The sequence below is a fragment of the Aotus nancymaae genome, unplaced genomic scaffold (assembly GCF_030222135.1).
Source record: "Aotus nancymaae isolate 86718 unplaced genomic scaffold, 86718_ANA_hifiasm-v0.15.2.pri h1tg000059l, whole genome shotgun sequence".
In the NCBI taxonomy this organism is placed as follows: domain Eukaryota; kingdom Metazoa; phylum Chordata; class Mammalia; order Primates; family Aotidae; genus Aotus; species Aotus nancymaae.
This window is the reverse complement of record NW_026988473.1, coordinates 27995862-28016420: the sequence shown is the minus strand read 5'-3', so window position 1 is coordinate 28016420 and position 20559 is coordinate 27995862. Positions and strand designations below refer to the sequence as shown.

The 20559-nt window shown below is 39.4% G+C and overlaps 2 protein-coding genes across 8 annotated transcripts in view; one reads left to right on the top strand and one right to left on the bottom strand.

Annotated features, from left to right (window-relative positions):
- HIPK3 (homeodomain interacting protein kinase 3) overlaps positions 1-20559 on the top strand; it is a 107953-nt gene that overhangs the window by 10642 nt on the left and 76752 nt on the right. The gene's annotated exons all lie outside the window — the stretch shown is intronic.
- LOC105717258 (serine/arginine-rich splicing factor 5-like) lies at positions 1576-2451 on the bottom strand. Its single transcript, XM_064365045.1, is given in 2 exon segments — positions 1576-2023; positions 2026-2451. Coding segments are annotated over 2 exon segments (822 nt in total). The 5' UTR covers positions 2420-2451; the 3' UTR covers positions 1576-1595.

Below are 20559 nucleotides of genomic sequence, written 5' to 3'. Positions count from 1 at the left end.
GTGTGTAAAACCAAAATAAGTCACTGAAAAGTATGAACATTCCTGTAATCCCAGCACTCTGGGAGGCTGAGGTGGGCAGATCCCTTGAGGCCAGAAGTCTGAGACCAGTGTATGCAATGTGCAGAAATCTTTACCAAAAACCAAAGAAAATGCAAAAATTATTCAGGCATGGTGGTGCATGCTTGGAGTCCTAGCTGTTGGGGAGACTGAAGTGAGAGGATTGCCTGAGGCCAGGGAGGCTGATGCGGCAGTAAGTAAACCATGATTGCGCACCACTGCACTCTAGCCTTGGGGAAAGAGTGAGACCCTGTTGCAAAAACAAAAAAAAAAACCCAAATTTTAAATTTTATTTTTTTACTTTGCCAAGTCCTGATGGAAAAAAATATTATCAGTTTTATCTTGTGACAAGTTTTTTCATTAAGGCTAACCAGTTTTATAGTCCAAGTGTCTTACAGAGATAAACCACATGTTAAAGGTCATATTTATCAGCTGTGGCCGATAATACAGTTCTCTTGTTTTCTCATGGTTTTTCCTTCAGACCTGTACAGTTTTCACATGGCCTGAGGGAAGTGTCTTAGGTTTGCCTTTTCTAGCTGTATTTCCTTCCTCCTAAATTTAGAATGCAGAGCCTTTTAAATCTCATTCCTTTTTTTTTTTTTAAATTGTGCTTTAGGTTCTGGGGTACGTGTGCAGATCATGCAGGATTGTTGCATAGGTACATATATGGCAATGTGGTTTGCTGACTCCATCCCTGTCACCTATATCTGGCATTTCTCCCCATGTTTTCCCTCCCCAGCTTCTCCACCCTCTGTTGTTCCTCCCCTAGCTCCCTGCAACAGACCCCAGTGTGTGATGTTCCCCTCCTTGTGTCCATGTATTCTCATTGTTCAACACTCGCCTATGAGTGAGAACATGTGGTGTTTGATTTTCTGTACTTGTCTCAGTTTGCTGAGAATGATGGTTTCCAGATTCATCCACGTCCCTAGAAAGGACACGAACTCATTGTTGTTTATGGCTGCATAGTATTCCATGGTGTATATGTGCCACATTTTCCTTATCCAGTCTATCATCTATGGGCATTTGGGTTGGTTCCAGGTCTTTGCTATTGTAAACAGTGCCACAATGAACGTACGTTTGCATGTGTCTTTATAATAGAATGATTTATGATCCTTTGGGTATATACCTAGTAATGGGATTGCTGGGTCAAATGGAATTTCTATTTCTAGGTCCTTGAGGAATTGCCACACTGTCTTCCACAATGGTTGAACTAATTTACACTCCCACCAACAGTGTAAAAGTGTTCCTATTTCTCCACATCCTCTCCAGCATCTGTTGTCTCCAGATTTTTTTTTTTTTTTTTTGGGAGGCTTATCAAAAGACATTTAATACGATTAGTTTTCAACAACCACTTGGTGGTCCACATCTACAAAGATATCCAGCCCAACCCAACCCCCGCTTCCAAATCCCACCCCCACAGAAAAGCACATACTTACCAGAATTTTTAGCAAGTATGGTTTGGGAATTTTTGTAGTTTTTGTTTGTTTGTTTGTTTTTTTTTTTTTTTTTAAAGGCCCCTAGGGCAAGTTATTTACAGTTTAATTGCCACTGTCAACTGATCTGGACCTTGATCGGGACCGGGACCGCTGGCAATCCACAGATGCTGGAGACTTAGATCTACTTGAAGAACCACGTTTCTGGCTCTTCTCAGGCACGGGAGACCTACTAACAGAACGGGACTTGCTCCGGCTCCGGCTCCGGCTCCGGCTCCTGCTTCTTGACCGGCTGTAAGATTTGCGACTACGGGAACGGGATCGACTACGAGACCTAGAGGAACTTCTGGTCCGGGATCGAGACCTGCTTCTTGACCTACTGTGCCTTTTGCTGTCTTCAATTAATTTTATTTTTCTCCCATTTATTTCCTTTCCAGAAAGTTTTTCAATAGCATTCTTTAAATCACCATAAGAGGCAAACTCAACCACCCCTTCATTTAATTTAGGTCGATGTGTATCCGCAAACGTTACTTCCCAGCTTGTCTCATGAAATCTTTGAGATTCTGCCAGCTGACTCTTGAGGATAAATTCTCAACTATAAGCCGATTTTCTGTTCTTACAGGTGGAGCATTTCGTCTATCATTTCGAGGTCTGCGACTACTAAAACGGTCAGAGTATCGTCCTCTACCTCTTCCACCTCGTGACCGAGCCCTAGCATGTTCAATAGTAACCCTTTCACTACAGAGTTCTTTTCCATCAAGCTCATACACAGCATCATCTGCATCCCTTGGATCCTCAGATTCCACAAAACCAAAGCCTCTTTTCAGATCAATATCTCTTATCCGTCCATATCCCTTGAAGAATCTTTCCACGTCCTTCTCCCTGGCCGCTGGATTTAGCCTCCCGATGAATACTCGACAGCCACTCATGATATCCGGCTAGTATTTCCTATCAGACAGGGTCTTTGGCGGCTAAGACCCAAACAGGTCCGTAGTCTGCGACGGAGGCCTCCCCGCACACCAGGACTTCACTCGTCTACGTCTCTCCACAACTGACGCACTTGTCTCCAGATTTTTTAATGATCGCACTTCTGACCAGCGTGAGATGGTATCTCAATGTAGTTTTGATTTGCATTTCTCTAATGACCAGTGATGATGAGCATTTTTTCATGTTTTTTGGCCTCATAAATGTCTTCTTTTGAAAAGTGTCTGTTCATATCCTTTGCCCACTTTTGAATGGGCTTGTTTTTTTTCTTGTAAATCTGTTTTAGTTCTTTGTAGATTCTGGATATTAGCCCTTTGTCAGATAGGTAGATTGCAAAAATTTTTTCCCATTCTGTTGGTTGCCGGTTCACTCTAATGATTGTTTCTTTTGCTGTACAGAAGTTCTGGAGTTTAATTAGATCCCATTTGTCTATTTTGGCTTTTGTTGCCAAGGTTTTTGGTGTTTTAGTCATGAAGTCCTTGCCTATGCCTGTGTTCTGAATGGTTTTGCCTAGGTTTTCTTCTAGGGTTTTTATGGTGTTAGGTCTTACGTTTACTAGGGTTTTTATGGTGTTAGGTCTTACGTTTAAGTCTTTAATCCATCTGGAGTTAATTTTAGTGTAAGGTGTCATGAAGAGGTCCAGTTTCTACTTTCTGCACATGACTAGCCAGTTTAAACCTCATTCCTAAGCCATCCTGTGGGAAGTAAACAAAAGGTGAAAACATTTCAAGTTTCTTTTTTTTCTTTTTTTTTTAAGACAGTCTTGCTTTGTCACCCAGGCTGGAGTGCAATGGCTTGATCTTGGCTCACTGCAACCTCTGCCTCCCAGGTTCAAGCAATTCTCCTGCCTCAGCCTCCCCAGTAGCTAGGATTATAGATGCTGCCACCATGCCTGGCTAATTTTTGTATTTTTTGGTAGAGATGGGGTTTCACTGAGTTGATCATGCTGGTCTCAAACTCCTGACCTCAGGTGATCATCCCTCCTTGGCCTCTAAAAGTGCTGGGATTACAGGTGTGAGCCACTGCACCTGGCCCACATTTGAAGATATTTTTCAGAATATTGAACCTGCTAGCTGTAACTTATTTATTTTTGCATTTCATTTATGTAAATTAAAAATGTATTTAACTTGAAGTCCTTAAAAGCAGAGATGTGCAAAGGACAAGTGTTGTATTGTTTTGCTTCTAATATAATTGTATATAATACAGTATTTTTGGCCAGGTGCGGCGGCTCATGCCTGTAATCCCAGTGCTAAGGGAGACCGAGATGGGCGGATCATCTGAGGTCAGGAGTTTGAGACCAGCCTGACCGACATGGTGAAACTCTCTCTCTACTAAAAATACAAAAATTAGCTGGGTATGGTACTCTGGAGGTTGAGGAAGGAGAATCTCTTGAACCTGGGAGGCGGAGGTTGCAGTGAGCCAAGGTGGCGCCACTGTACTCCAGCCTGGGCAATGAATAAAACTCCATGACACACACACATACCAAAAAATCCTCCAAAAAACAAACAGTATTCTTAATGAAATTTGACAATTTGGCAGCATTTTGATATTTTATGCATGTGTATTTAAAATTGAATTCTGGGCCGGGTGTGGTGGCTCAAGCCTGTAATCCTAGTTCTTTGGGGAGGCTGAGGTGGGAAGATTGCTTGAAGCCAGTGGTTTGAGACCAGCCTTGGGGTATATAGTGAGACTACATCGCTATAAAAAATACAACTACCTGAGTGAGGCGGTGCATACCTGTAGTCCTAGCCACTCAGGAGGCTGAGTTGGAAAGATCACTTGAGCCTAGAAGTTAGAGGCTGCAGTGAGCTAGAATTGCACCACTGCATTCTACCTTGGACAACAGAGTAAGACTCCATCACCAAAAAATAAAAATAAAAATAAATAAGTAAAATATGGCTGGGCACGGTGGCTCATGCCTGTAATCTTAGCATTTTTAGTCGAGACAGGGTTTCACCATCTTGGCCAGGCTGATCTTGAACTCCTGACCTCATGATCCATCTGCCTTAGCCTCATGAAGTGCTCAGATTACAGGCGTGAGCCACTGTACCCAGCCAACAAATACTTTATTATTATAAAAGGAGTCAAATATAGACATATGATACTCAACTTACATACCTCAATCAAAGTGTAGCATCTTTATTGAGTAGCTTGGCAGGTACCTGACCAAGCAGTTGTGAACGTGTCATCGACAAATTTAGCTTCTCAAAGTCCTCCTTTACTCCCGCCTCTTTTTTTACTTCTAGCAGATGAGTCTGTTTCCTGCATAAAGGTCAGGAGGTATGATCTCCCAGGTTTCCATCCCTTTCCTCTGGACTTAATTCTAACAGTACACACTTTGGGATTTCCCTCCTCTCCCCAGGAAAGAAGCATCTCTTCATCCCTCCAAGGTTACTCCCTATTTTCTATGTGGGCTTCATCCAGAATTGTCTTTTTCAACATCTTGAGCTTGTCCAAAAACTTTTTTTTTTTGACAGGTAAAATTATTTATATTTATTGTGTACAACGTTGGCTCTTTTTCCTTTAGCCTTTTAACATGCCCAAGTATCTGGGATTTTAAGTAGCCATCTTTTAATTGTGCCTTAACTGTAGGGTCATCTGTTGCATTTTCTATTTCTTCTAAACTTCTTAAATGTGTTCTCTGGCCTCTGCTTGGATTTCTTTTCACTTCATAGCCTTTGGTGGTATAGTTCTGTCCATACCACTTTAGTGAAATTGTTCCTACTAAGTGCCCCTGTTGTTTTCCTTTATTTATAATTTATGTATTCCTTCAGATAATTGTGTTTATAGTGTCCCCTATTCGATTCTGAGCTTTCAACCCATATTTTGAATCTCCTATTCATCTCCATATTTTTCCCCTACAAGTGCCTCAAACTAAGTTGATTATCTTATTTCTAAATCTTTTGCCTGTATTCCCTATCTAGCATCCTCATTTCTATTGCCTTTTTTTTATATTTGAAACTTGATTATTTTAGAGATAGGGTTTTGCTCTGTTACCAGACTGGAGTACAGTGGCACAGTTACAGCTCACTGTAACCTCAAACTGCTGGGCACTTCAGCCTCCCAAGTAGTTGGCACTGTAGGTGCTCACTGCCATGACTAGCTAATTTTTAATTTTTTGTAGAGACAGGCTGGTCTTTTATTGCTCAGGCTGGTCTTGAACTCCTGGCCTCAAGCAGTCCTCCTGCCTTGGTCTCCTAAAGCTATGTTTGAAACTTTAAATCTTAAATATTTTTTTCTGGTGGGTGCTTTGATAAAAATTTTACAACTGTGCTTTCCTTTTTTTTTTTTTTTATTAGAGCAGGAATGAAAGTTTATTAAAAAGCTTTGGAGCAGGAATGAAGGGAAGTACACTTGGAAGCACAGCTGTGCTTTTCAAAGCAAAATTTTGTTAGTATTAAGTCCCCTTTCTGGAAATCCATAGTGAGAAAATTGAGAATATATGAAAACTTAGAGTAAAAATAAGATATTAAAAAGGAAGAATGTACAACGACTATATGAAAGTGCTTATTACAACTTTATATGAACAGTGAAAAAAATGGGAAAAAAAGCAGTCCAGCAAAGTATGATATGCCCATAGGATAGAACATTATTCTGCTATTTAAAATAATAATAGTTGTTAAGAGGCTGGGGTGTGGTAGCTTACGCCTATAACCCAGCACTTTAGGAGGCTGAGGTGGGTGGATCACTTGAGCCCAGGTGTATAAGATCAGGCTGGGCAACATGGTGAAACCCTGTCTCTAATTAAAAGAAGAAAAAAAAACATGATAAAAAAAGAAGGAGAAAAAATTGTTTTATCAAGTTATCATGTATTTTAATTTTAAGCATATGATAAAACATATAAAATGACTACATGGAATTAGGTTCTTTTCCCTGAATATTTTGTAATTTTACAGTAATTGAAGAATTTCAAAATGATTGCTATGCTGAATTTAACCTCTTGTTAATGCGAATGATGTATATCTTTTCATGATTTTATGGCAAAATATTTTAAGTTTTATATTAGTATAGTATATGAATTCTAACAGTGTGATTACAGGTAAAGGATATTGCCTTAGTGGTAATTTTTACTCAATTTGCAAGATTCTATGAATAAATAACATTCTAAGTGTTAATATGGCAAATAATGATATAAGAAAATTGTTTTGGCATATCTCATCATGTATAGTGAATATGCAATCATTATTCTTTTATCTGAGATTCTATCTAGCTTCTTGTGCAAATGCCTAAAGAATGGTGGCTGGGCGTGGTGACTCATGCCTGTAATTTCAGCACTTTGGGAGGCCAAAGTGCTTGAAGCACTCAAGACAGATCGCTTGAGCCCAGGAGTTTGAGACCAGCCTGGGCAATATGATGAGACCCCATCTCTACAAAAAATATAAAAAAATTAACTGAGTATGGTGGTGTGGACCTGTAATCACAGCTACTAGGAAGGTTGAGGTGAAAGGATCACTTGAACCCTGTGGTCTAGGATGCAGGGAGGCATAATTGCCGCACTGCATTCCAGCCTGGGCGACAGATACAAAACCCTGTCTCAAAAACAAAAACAAAAACAAAACCCAAAAAACCCCACAATTTTAGTTATTATTCCAGAATAGATTTCTAATGAGTAAACTATAACTACTTTGTAGCCATTTTCAATTTAATGAAGAAGCACATGTTTATTTATGGGATCAATGGCTACTTAATTTTAAACTTAAAATGTATTAGCTGTTAGTTATATATGCAACTTAAACTTTCTTAATATCCTTCTTTTCTATAGGTGGATGCTGTATTTAAAAAAATCTGTTCAGTCAGATAAATATGAAGAAAAAAGCTTTTTAAAAAATCATTTTAGTTCTGATATGTATGGTTTTTAGTATCATGCATTGTTGGTAGTGTGACTTTTTACACTAATGTAAAACAAAAAAAAATTGTTTTTCTCTTGACACTTTCAGTAGAAGAAAGAAATACGTATGTGTCTTTGCTAAGTCTATCTCAATTTGTGGTTTTAATGCATAGCTTATAAGCAACTGAGCAAATGTGTCACTTAAAGTTAATGATTAGGTATAGTCAGGGCCAGACAGAAGCAGTTCTGATAGATTTCTAAGAATTCAATGTCGTGGCCAGGTGCAGTGGCTCACGCCTGTAATCTTAGCATTTTGGGAGGCCGAGGCAGGTGGATCACTTGTGATTAGGAGTTCGAGACCAGCCTGGCCACATAGCCCCTCTCTACTAAAAATTTAAAAGATTAGCTGGGCATGGTGGTGGGTCCCTGTAATCCCAGCTACTTGAGAGGCTGAGGCAGTAGAATTGCTTGAACCCGGGAGGTGGAGGTTGCAGTAAGCCAAGATCACACCACTGCACTCCAGCCTACGCGACAGAGTGAGACTTTGTCTCTAAAAAAAAGAAAGAATTCAATGTTATTTCTTTGTGGGTACTGTTTGAGAAGCTGCTTGTTTTCTTTTCCTCTTTAGATTTTTGTAAATTGCATTGTTCTTTAGTTTTTCTGGCTTTCCTAAGGAGACCTGTTGCAATTTCTGCTGTATCCCCTTCCTCAAATTTGTCATGAGAATGAAAGAGATCTCTTTCTTTCTTTCTCTTTCTTTCTTTTTTTCTCTCTTTCTTTCTTTCTTTCCTTCTTTCTCTCTCTCTCTTTCTTTCCTTTCGCCTCCCTCCCTTCTTGATGAGGTCTCGCTTTGTCACCCTTCCTTTCTTTTCTCTTTTCTTCTTTTCTTTCCTCCCCTACCCTTTCCATTTCCTTTCTCTTTTCCTTCTCCCTTTCCCTTCCCTTTCCCTTTGGAGATGAGGTCTCATTTTGTCACCCAGGCTGGAGTACAGTGTCAGGCACTATCATAGCTCAATCAACCTTGGAGTCCTGGGCTCAAGGTATCCTCCCTAGCAACTGGGACTGTAAGTGTGTGCCACTGTGCCTGGCTAATTCTTTTTTTTTAATAGAGGTGGGATCTTACCATCTTTCCTAGGATGGTCTTAAACTCTTGGACTCAAGTGATCCTCCTGCATAGGCCTCCCTATTGTTTCCTACTTGATACCGGAGAGTTTCCTGAAGCACAGTGGCTCACGCCTGTAATCCCAGCACTTTGGGAGGCTGAGGCAGGTGAGTCACTTGAGATCAGGAGTTCGAGACCAGCCTGGCCAAGATGGTGAAACCTCATCTCTACTAAAAATTCAAAAGATTAGCCTGGCATGGTGGTGGGTGCCTGTAATCCCTTAAAATAAGGGCCATCTTCAGTTGACAAGATATAAGTGACTGTTAAACTTTTGAAAATTAAAGAGTATTTCTGCATTAGAAAGGTTTTTGACGATACTTCACAAAATTTCCTTAAAAAGGGCATTTATATAAAGTGGAATGTCTGACAACTACAATCTGAGTAGAGAAAAAACATAATTGTAGAAATTTAAAAAATACTTTGAATTTAGCAGTGAAAGGCATATTAGAACCTTATAGAATCTTAATAGAATTTGGAAAATAGGAACAGTTGACTTTTGCGTTCAACTTAATTTTTCCAGGCCCCACAATGTCTTTCATAAAGATTTTTCAAAACTGAAAGTACTATAATCAAGCTTATGCAGCTGTAAATATTTATCTTTTCAGTTCTTACAATTGAAAAACTGTTATGTGTCTGGCAGAGGAGATGGTAGCCACTGTTCTTACTCCATTGGTTTTTAGAATTTTAATTCTTGTGTGATTTACATTATTCTAGAGTGATAGTTCTCTTTCAGGTATGAATGTAGAAATGAGAATCTTAAGGTTAAGGTAGCTCATACTCTTGAAAAGTTTTATAGAACTTGACCTTTCATTCTCTAAATGTCATTTAGAGCTTTGAATCATTATCTCATACAAAAATCTTATTTGTTGGCAGAATTTTTCCCTTTATATTGCTGTGTCAGCAGTGGGCATTCAGTCAAATTATTGATCTAGGATTCTAGTTCACCTGTTGAGTTGTTTCAAACGTAGATTATGTCAGGTGATCTTCTCGTAGGAATCATTTGACCTTTGCCTTCTTAATCTTTAATGTCTTGTATTTATCTTTGTCTGAAAGTTAGTTACATAGATTTTTATAAGAAATAACAGTTTTGTGGTGGTTCTTTTGGGACAGATTTTCTGATAAAGTAGAAAGTAATACATTTGGCTTTCTATTAATATTAAGGGCGTTCTTCATAACCCAAACTTAAGAAACTGTTTACTCTTTCTAATAACCCATTGATAGATATTGGTCATTGTATGAAGAATTTAAGTAAAAATTTTTCTTTTGTGCTTAAGTTTTATAAGCTGAATTATTATCATTATTATTTTTTTGAGACGGAGTTTCGCTTTTGTTGCCCAGGCTGAGTGCAATGGTGTGATCTCAGCTCTCTGCAACCTCCATCTCCTGGGTTCAAGTGATTCTCCTGCCTCAGCCTCCCAAGTAGCTGGGATTACAGGTGAAAACCACTACGCATAGCTAATTTTGTATTTTTAGTAGAGACAGGGTTTCTCCATGTTGGTCAGGCTGCTCTCAAACTCCTGACCTCAGGTGATCCTCTCACCTTGGCCTCCCAAAGTGCTAGGATTACAGGCATGAGCCACTGTGCCTGGCCTGATTTGAATGATTAATCCTAAGTTTATATCAAGAAAGAGGGAGATTCAGGTAAACTTTTTATCTTTAGTCAACCTTTCTGTCAGGGTTTCCATTTCTGATTTTTTTTTTCTTTTTGAGATGGAGTCTCGCTCTGTCGCCCAGGCTAGAGTGTGGTGGCTGATCTTGGCTCACCACAACCTCTGCCTCCTGGGTTCAAGTGATTCTCCTGTCTCAGCCTCCTGAGTAGCTGGGATTACAGGCGCGCACCACCATGCCTGGCTAATTTTTGTATTTTTACTAGAGATGGACTTTCACCATCTTGACCAGGCTTGTCTCGAACTCTTGACCTCAGGTGATCCACCTGCCTTGGTCTCCCAAAGTGATGGGATTCTGTAATCCCAAGATTACAGTGATCCACTGCACCTGGCCCTGATTTTTTATTTTATGTATCTGTTAAAAATCAAGAGAAATATCTTCTTTAGTAAGAGTAATCCTTGTGTAATTTTTTCAGTTACTCTTTTTTAGCCTTGTTAAAAATTTGTACTGGCAGAGTGATTTCTTTTCATTTTTTTGAAATGGAGTCTTGCTGTGTTGCCCAGGCTGCAGTGCAGTGGCACTATCTTAGCTCACTGCAACTTCTGCTTCCTGGGTTCAAGGGATTCTCCAGCCTCAGCCTCCCAAGTAGCTAGGACCACAGGCACGCGCCACTGCATCTGGCTAATTTTTTTGGTATTTTTTTTTTTTTTTTTAGTAGAGATGGAGTTTCACTGTATTGGCCAGGCTAGTCTTGAACTCCTGACCTCAGGTGATCTGTTTGCCTTGGCCTCCCAGAATGCTGGGATTATAGGCATGAGCCACTGAGCCCGGCCAAAAGTCCATACTTCTGTTTTTTAGATGGAGTCTCACTCTGTCACCAGGCTGGAGTGCAGTGGCGTGATCTCAGCTCACTGCAACCTCTGCCTCCCGGGTTCAAGCAATTCTCCTGCATCATACTTCTGAGTAGCTGAGACTACAGGCACATGCCACCATGCCTGGCTAATTTTTTGTATTTGTAGTAGAGACAGGGTTTCACCGTGTTAGCCAGGATGGTTTCAATCTCCTGACCTCATGATCCTCCTGCCTCAGCCTCCCAAAGTACTGGGATTACAGGCATGAGCCACTGCGCCCGGCCCTGATTTTTGATTTTATATAGGTTCTAAAAAAATCTAGAGAATTGTCTGCTTTAGTAAGAGTGATCCTTATGTAATTTTTTGAATTAATTAACTCTTTTCTAGCCTTGTTAAAGATTTGTACTGGCAGGGTGATTTCTAGCAGCTTTGAAATGTCCAACGGGTCATTTTCTGTTCCAAATGTTGGAACGTTTTGCTAAGTCAGATGAAGCTTGTTATTTAACATGCTGATTTGTGTTACAGTCAACACATTCTCTAGATGCCTTGTTCACAATACTGCTGGAAAATACCCAAGACTTTAGTATTTTCAAAATAAATGTTCTGTAGGCACCTCAGACAGCAGGTTTAGTTTATTAAGTTTTAAAATGTATGGTGGTTCATTTATGTGAATATATTTCTTTCTTATATGAAATGGTTTAGTATTATTTCTTGGATTGAATACTGGTAAAAATAATCTGTTAAAATAACAGAAGTATTTAAAATATTGACACCTAGTTAACCAATGAAGAATTGAATTCATTTACTGTTCATACTAACAAGTTATTTTCTAGTGTCTCTTGCTTTTTTTTTTTAAGATGGCATGTTATTTTGTCTTTTATAAATATGCACTTTAAACAAAGTAATTGAGAAATGAAACTGACTAGAAACTCCTTTTTACTGGCTAAATATTGTATGTCATATAGTTCTATTTTGTAATTTCTATTTATAGAGCCTTGCATAGACTAGCACTATGATTCTGTCCTTTGAAAAATGAAAAGCCCTTTTAATTGTCAGAATTTATTGGATCACATAATGAAATTCTACTTTTAGTCTTTATTGATTGAAGAAGTTATTTAATAACCAACAGCTTTTAAAAACTATTATGAATTAAGTAATACTTTTTTTTTTTTTTTTTTTTTTGAGACAGAGTCTTGCTCCGTTGCCAGGAGCCAGGCTGGAGTGCAGTGGTGCAATCTCGGCTCACTGCAACCACTGCCTACTGGGTTCAAGAGAGTCTCCTGACTCAGCTTCCCAGTCTCCTGAGTAGCTGGGACTACAGGCGTGTGCCACCACGCCCAGCTAATTTTTGTATTTTTAGTAGAGATGGGGTTTCACCATGTTGGCCAGGATGGTCTAGTGATCTCTTTACCTCGTGATCCACCCGCCTCGGCCTCCCAAAGTGCTGGGATTACAGGCGTAAGCCACCGCGCCTGGCCAAGTAATACTTTTAAATGAAGAAATTTGTCCTCACTGCTTATGATTACTTTAAAAATTAATGCAGGCAGATGATCCCAGGGACTGTTCATATGCCTGGCAATTCTAGACTTTAGGTGTTCTAGGCCAGGCCTACCATATTTGGCTGTTCATCCACAAGTTAGTGACCCTTGAAGAAGAGTCTTATTCAAGAAAGACATTGTTTTATACCTGTCACTCATTCTTGTTTTCTGTTTAACTTATACTTTGACAAAAATTCAGACCTATAGAAAAATAGCAATATTAATACGAAGAATTCCTGTATTATTTTTCACCTAGAGCCTTTAAATGATAACATTTTACCTCATTTGCTTTTACCTTTTTTCTCTATATCTGTATTATGTTTTTTTGGTTTGTTTGTTTGTTTTTTGTTTGAGACGGAGTCTTGCTCTGTCACCAGGCTGGAGTGCAGTGGCGTGATCTTGGCTCACTGCAACCTCTGCCTCCTGGGTAGCTGGGACTATAGGCATGTACCACCACGCCCAGCTAATTTTTGTATTTTTTAATAGAGATGGGGTTTCACCATGTTGGCCAGGATGGTCTCAATCTCTTGACCTCATGATCCACCCGCCTCGGCCTCCCAAAGTGCTGGGATTACAGGCGGGAACCACCGCACCCGGCCTGTATTATGTTTTTATCTGAACCTTTTAGAGTAAGTTGCAGGCATGATGTCCCTTTACCCCTTATTAATTGCATAAAGACTATTCAGTTGTTCTATTTCTTTAGTTTAATCTGTGATCTGAAAACTTTCTCAGACTTTATGTTGTTTTGACATTGACATTTTGAAGAATACTGTCATTATTTTGTAGACTGTTACGCAGTTTGGATTTGTTTTCTTTCCTTTTTTTTCAATTCTTTTTTGAGACAGTGTCTATGAATAATATTTTAAGTGTTAATATGGTAAATGATGTTAGGAAATAACTTTTGGCATATTCCTTATGTATAGTACACATACAATCACTTTCATTCCTTTTTTTTTTTTGTGACGGAGTCTCACCCTGTTGCCCAGGCTTAAGTGCAGTGGCGTGATCTCGGCTCACTGCAACCTCTGCTTCCCAGGTTCAAACTATTCTCCTGTCTCAGCCTCCTGAAGCTGGGATTATAGGTGTGTGCCACTATGGCCGGCTAATTTTTTTGTACTTTTAGTAGAGACAGGGTTTTACCATGTTGATCAGGCTGGTCTGAAACTCCTGACCTTGTGATCCATCCTCCTCTACCTCCCAAAGCGCTGGGATTACAGGCATGAGCCACCATGCCCGGCCTACAATCACTTTCATATCTGAGATAGATTCTATTTAGTTTCTTGAGGTACATGGCAAGTATTTTAGGCTTGTATGGTCTGAACAGGTGACTTGTCTGCTTCACTTTGGTGTGGTTACCAAATTGGTATTGTTGTATCCGAGCAAGTTGTTAGGAAAGCGCCACTCTCTGAGATATGATTGTGAGTCTTTTATTGCCGGCAACCAAGAGTCAGCTCATGCTCAAAATCCCTCGGCCCCGAGGAAGGGGTTTGATTTCCTTTTATATGTTGCTCAGGGTAAGGGGGGCAAAGCAGAATTTTACAGAAGCAGAATAAGCAAGTTAGAGGGGGAGGCTGGTAACTAGGAGTCAGGAGGCTCCCATGATTGTTGATTAACTGAGGAGGGTATACAAGTGGTTCCCATGATTGCTGGTTACCAAGGAGGGCATTTGGTACTTTCCATACAATCGATCAAGGGGATATTCACAATAGCAAGTGGGCTTTGTCAAGCAGGGTATGGGTGCAACGGTTATATGTTTCTGTGATTCTAAGCACAACATGTCCCAGCACTGTGTGACCCAGGTATGCACTCAAGGGAGGAATGGCAGGGGGAGAAGCCATGATGGAGTCAGTCAGGCTCACTTCTAAGATGGAGGTAGTTTGGCTCACCTCAGTATGGTTACCAACTGAATGAAATAAGGTATGGCTGATTGGCCATGTTAATAAAATATGTCTAAAATGATTGTATTTTTGTTATTTTATTTTGAGATAGAGCCTCACTCTGTTGCCCGGGCTGGAGTGCATTGGCATGATCTTGGCTCACTGCAACGCCTGCCTCCGGGTTCAAGTGATTCCCATGCCTCAGCCTCTTGAGTAGCTGGGATTACAGGCATGCGTCACCACACCCGGCTAATTTTTGTATTTTTAGTAGAGATGGGGTTTCATCATGTTGGCCAGACTGGTCTTGAACTCCTGAGCTCAAATGATCCACCCTCCTTGGTCTCCCAAAGTGCTGGGATTACAGGTGTGAATTACTGTGCCTGGGCTGTATTTTTATAATTTTAAGATATACAATTACTAAAATAGGTTATTTCTATTCTCTGATAGATTTTTTTTTTTTTTACCTTTTTTATTTAAAAATTAATGTAAACTCAGGCTCTGAAAGTATAGGGAGTAATAGAATCACTTCCTGCTGGCTGCGGTGGTTCATGCCTGTAATCCCAGCACTTTGGGAGGCCGAGGTGGGTGGATCACCTGAGGTTGGGAGTTCAAGACTAGCCTGACCAACATGGAGAAACCCTGTCTCTACTAAAAATATAAAATTAGCCAGTCATGGTACGTGCCTGTAGTCTCAGCTACTCGGGAGGCTGAGGCGAGGGAATCTCTTGAGCCCGGGAGGCAGAGGTTGCAGTAAGCCGAGATCATGCAACTGCACTCCAGCCTGGTGACAGAGTGAGACTCCATCTCAAAACAAACAAACAAACAAATAAACAAAACACCAAAAAAAAAAAGAATAATTTCCTATGCAACTGTCATCCAATGTGCAAAATAAAAGTAATATTTGAGGCCCCTTTCTTCTTTGTTCCTGGGATGTCTGTCATTTCCATGCATGTTTTTATACCTTTATCCATACTTAATATAAAACATGGTATAGTTTTGTCTTCTGTTAACTTTATAAGTGATACATGCTTGTTTTGAGATTTATATATGTTGATGTATGTAATTTCTGTTCATTTTGCTGCACTTCATCAGTTCTAGCACATTTTCCCCCAACATTTTAATAGCTTTTAAATTGGGATGCATCTTAAAATTGATGATGTCTTGCCTTAACATTGATATTGTTTCTTTTTTTGTGGTTCATAAATATATAATAATTGTGATATGAGCCACAATTTTATTGCATGCTCCATATTTTATGACTAAGCCACAGTATTCAGTCCTTTTCTGACAATTAGATTATTTTGAAATTTTGATACTACATAAAGTGCTACAGTGAACATTAATTTATCTGTTTCTTTGTGCTTATTTGTGAGAGTTTCTCTAGATGGGGTATACACCTGGAAGAATTTGCTGGATTATAGAATATGTCCATCTTCAGCTTTGCCCTCTAAAGTGATTGTACTTCTTACTGTAGTATAGCAGTTCCTGTTGCCCTATTCTTCTTCAACATTGGGTATTGTCCTACTTCTTTTTGACAGTCTGATGGCTATAAATGGCATCTTACTGTGGTTTTAATTTGCATTTTCCTTATTACTAGTGAGGTTGATAATTTTTTGAAATAAGACTTTGCTTGTATTTCCTTTCTGTGAATTGTCTGTTTATATCTTCTGTCCATTTGTCTCCTGAGTTTTACCAAACATAATATGACTTCTTTAGATCTTTTCTCAGTTATGTGTATTGCAAATAACTTCTCTATGTCAGTGGCTTCTCTTTATTTCCGGTATCATTTGATGAATGAAAGTTTTAAATTTTAATAAAATCAAATTTGTCATTTTTTTCCTCTTAGAGTGTGTGCTTTTTACATCTTGTTTAAAGAAAACCTTTGCTTGGTGACAGAGATTAATGATTAAAGATGTAACATTTTAAAATAAGAGGAATAAAAATTATAAATCTTCTGTGTAGGCTGTTCCCAGCATACACAAGTGTTATAGACACTTAGAGACATAGATTTTTCCTTTCCTTTAGTCGTCTTTGAAATGAAAAGATAAAAATATCTATAATTGGTGAAGATTTTCCTTCTTCTTTTATATTTGTCTTCTTGAAGGAAATTCTAGCATTTCAGCTGGAGATAATTAGAGCATGTGGATGTGAAACTATTTAAATATAATGAGGGACACACAAATATAGAATTGTAAAATTCTCATGATAAATTCACAGGTGGCCATTCTGTGATTACAAGTGATTGGGGAATCACTAACTGGAAACAATTTTCCCCCCTCCCTCCCTTCCTTCCTTTTCTTTCCTTCCTTTTCCAGTGAGGTGCTCTCTTTTTGGACGGGATATTGTGAGATGGGTAACCATACCAAAGTGAAGCAGATAGTCACCTGTTCAGTCCATACAAGATATAAAGTAGTTATAAGTTTGTAGCTTGTAATGTTAAGGAAAAAAGTGGATTGACAGTATTTTGGATAAACTAACTTACTTGAAAAGCAGTACACAAAGTTTTAAATTTACAAATGAAAACAATTTACAAAAGAATTTACTACTGGATTTAATTAATCTTCTGGCTGGGCACATGTGCCCAGGCTGGAGTGCATTGACATGATCTTAGCTCACTGCAACCTTTGTCTCCCAGGTTCAAGCTATTCTCCTGCCTCAGCCTCCCGAAACTGAGTTTACAGGTGTGTGTGTGGCTAATTTTGTATTTTTAATAGAGACAAGGGTTTCACTATGTTGGCCAGGCTGGTCACGAACTCCTGACCTCAAGTGATTCACCTGCCTTGGTCTCCCAAAGTGGCTGGGATTAAAGGTGTGAGCTACCGAGCCTGGCCAGATTTAGAATTTCGTATTCTTTTGCTGCTAAGCATCTTTATGAATACCTTTTGTGCTATGTAAGAAAAGTTGTTAATTTTCAATCTATAATTTTATTAGAAAGTGAGGAACTAGAACTTAGCCAAGAATGAATATTGGGAGTCCGTGTGGTGGGAAATAATCAGAAAGAGATGACAGATCAAAGGAAAAGAAGGACAATATTTTGAGAACAGAAAGTGAAGGACTGTGTTTATAGGAGCATAAACTCATATCTTGGAGTTTGGTTGAGACAAGGGAGGGAAAGAGAAGACTGTGAGAGATAACTGGATCCATGTAAAGACCAAAGTAGGAATAGGAGAGGGACTTGGTAGTCAGACAAGAAGCGCCTCCTTGTTTGTGTTTCTTGATGTTGCTGATTTCTTTGTTTTTTAGCATGCTCACGGTACTTAATGCCACTGAACAGTACACTTAAAGTGATTTAAGGTAGGAAATTTTCTTTATTTTTACCACAATTTTTAAAAAGGAAGATTTTAAAAATGGAGATTTGAACAAATAGAAGTAAGTTGAGTAAGGAGAGTGCAAGGCATTATTGCCTTTTATTAAATTTATTTCTTTATTTTTACTATTTTTTTGAGACAGAGTTTTGTTCTTGTTGCCCAGGCTGGAGTACAATGGTGCGATCTCGGGTCACTGCAACCTCGGCCTCCTGGGTTCAAGTGATTCTTCTGCCTCAGCCTCCCAAGTAGCTGGAATTACCGGCATGAGCCACCATGACCGGCTAATTGTATATTTTTAGTAGAGATGGGGTTTCTCCATGTTGGTCAGGCTGGTCTCAAACTCGCAACCTCAAATGATCCACTCGCCTCAGCCTCCCAAAGTGCTGAGATTACAGGTGTGAAACACCGTGCCTAGCCTAATATTAAATTTATTTGTGACATCAAAGTGTATTTAAAAGAAGAACCCTGTCAGGCATGGTGGCTCACTCCTATAATCCTAACACTTTGGAAGGCTGAGGTGGGTGGATGGCTTGAGGCCAGGAATTTGGGACCAACCTGGTGAAACCCCATCTCTACTGAAAATACAGAAATTAGCTGGACATGGTGGTGTACGCCTATAATCCCAGCTCCTTGGGGAGCTGAGATATGAGAATCACTTGAACCTGGGGAGGCGGAGGTTGCAGTGAGCTGTGATTGTGCTACTGCTCTCCAGCATAGGCAACAGAGGGAGATTCTGTCTCAAAAAAATAAAAAAGAACCTTATTACATATGGGGTGTGTATAAGTAAGTTTGGCCAAAAATAATTCAGAAATTTCATATTGGCAAATAAATTGAATATAACTTGGTTAAGTATTTCTGTTTCTGTTCCCTCCCTCCCTTTTCAGAAGGCCTAATATTATATGTAGTAAAAAAAAGATGAAAACAGCCCACTATGGTTAGCAATGATCAGACTCATGACTATGGGTGTCAATATTGATTACATTGCTGGTTTGGCCATTATAAAAAGATGTGAACAATTTGGATAGAGTTGTTCAGATATGACTTAAAGTTTGTTAGAAGATTGGAAAAATAAGGCCTATATGTTAGTCCATTTGGGCTGCAGTAATAAAATACCTTAGACTGGGTAATTTATAAAGAGCATAACCTGATTATGAAGCTGAAGGCAAAAAAAAAACAAAAAAAAAGCAAAAAAACCACATAAATCTTATTGCTCACAGCTCTGGAGGCTAAGTTCAAGGTGCCAGCAGATTTGGTGTCTGGTGAGGGTTCACTTTCTCCTCCTTCAAAGATGGCATCTTTTCACTGTGTCCTTTCGTAGTGGTGGTGGAAGGGGTGGAACAAGCTGTCTCAGGACTCTTTTATGTAAAAGAGCACTAATCCCATTCATGAGGATAGAGCCCTCATGAGCTACACCTCCCAAAGGTCCCGCCTCTTAATACCATCACTTTAGGGGTAAAGTTTCAATATACAAATTCTGAGGGAGCAGGGGGGCGGGAGCAGGGACACAGATATTCAACCCATAGTAGGTTAAAGTACCTGAAATTATTCTAAGGAATGAAAACTTAATGGTTGCTCTAATAGGAGTCTTCACTGTCCTCTGAGTAATATTTTATGGGCAGCTCCAGCTCACAAAGGGGTAGTATTTCAAAACATCGTTTCTTAGTTGATAAGAACAAATGCCAAGGTCATGAATAATATAGCTGCAGAGGACAACACAGTATATATTGCAATTAAAAATAGGAAATAGTATTGTATTAAAACAATATTTTGGACTCTATGGGCTTCAGCAGCTCCTGGGACTATAGTACTTTGTAAAATCCATAAACACCAGATATAAGCAAGTCATGAGTATATCTGATGGAGGGTGGGAGAAGGGAAAGAGTTAATACCTGGATATGCCAGGGAGTCACAGTGGTCAAGTTAATAAGTAATTTATAGGTCTTTTCTTTTTGTCTTTTATACATGTCTCCAGCACCACCACCTATCACTTCTGATGAACTATAAATTACATGATATTCCTATCTGTGTTTATTTTCTAAAGTCCCTTTTGAGGTAGGTTCACAGAGCACAGTGGTTGAGAATTGGCTGGTGAGGGATAATGGTACGTTGTCTAAGCTTCATTTAGTTGGCCCTGGATGGGGCCTTGAGTTGATTGATTGCCTTCTAGCTTGGCATGTTGGGAAAGAAAAGCTAAGAACGGCAGGATTCAGAAATTGCAGCAGTTTAAAAATTTTCTCTATGTCAATTATCAGTTGTTCACACAATTTAGCATGGCATGGATTTAACACGGCATGAATTAGCCTAGAGTGGTGTGCATTGATCTGATTCCCTGGCATTTCATCATGTTTTTTCAGATTTGGGGGCCATGATTTGATAGGACTTGAATTTGCCTGTGGTTTTTGTACAGACTAGGTCATTGGTTCTCAGATTTTAGTGTGACTCTACATGGCCCTGGGAGCTTGTACACTTTCAGATGCCTGGACCTTACCACAGACCTACTGAATCAAAATCTTTCTGGTTAGAGTTTTATGTGTTTATTTACTTACTTAACTTTTTTTTTTAGACGGAGTCTCGCTCTGTCGCCCAGGCTGGAGTGCAGTGGCACGATCTTGGCTCACTGCAACCTCTGCCTCCCAGGTTCAAGTGATTCTCCTGCCTCATCCGAGTAGCTGGGATTACAGGCTTGTGCCACCACACACTGCTAATTTTGTATTTTTAGTAGAGACAGAGTTTCACTCTGTTGCCCAGTCTGGTCTTGAACTCCTGACCTCAAATGATTCACCCACTATGCTTGGCCCTTATTTAACTTTTTATTAAGGAAAAAATATAAACATATTCAAAAGTAGACAGGATAGTATAATGAACCCCAATCTACCCATCATCAAGCTTCTGTAACAGTTCATGGATCGTTTC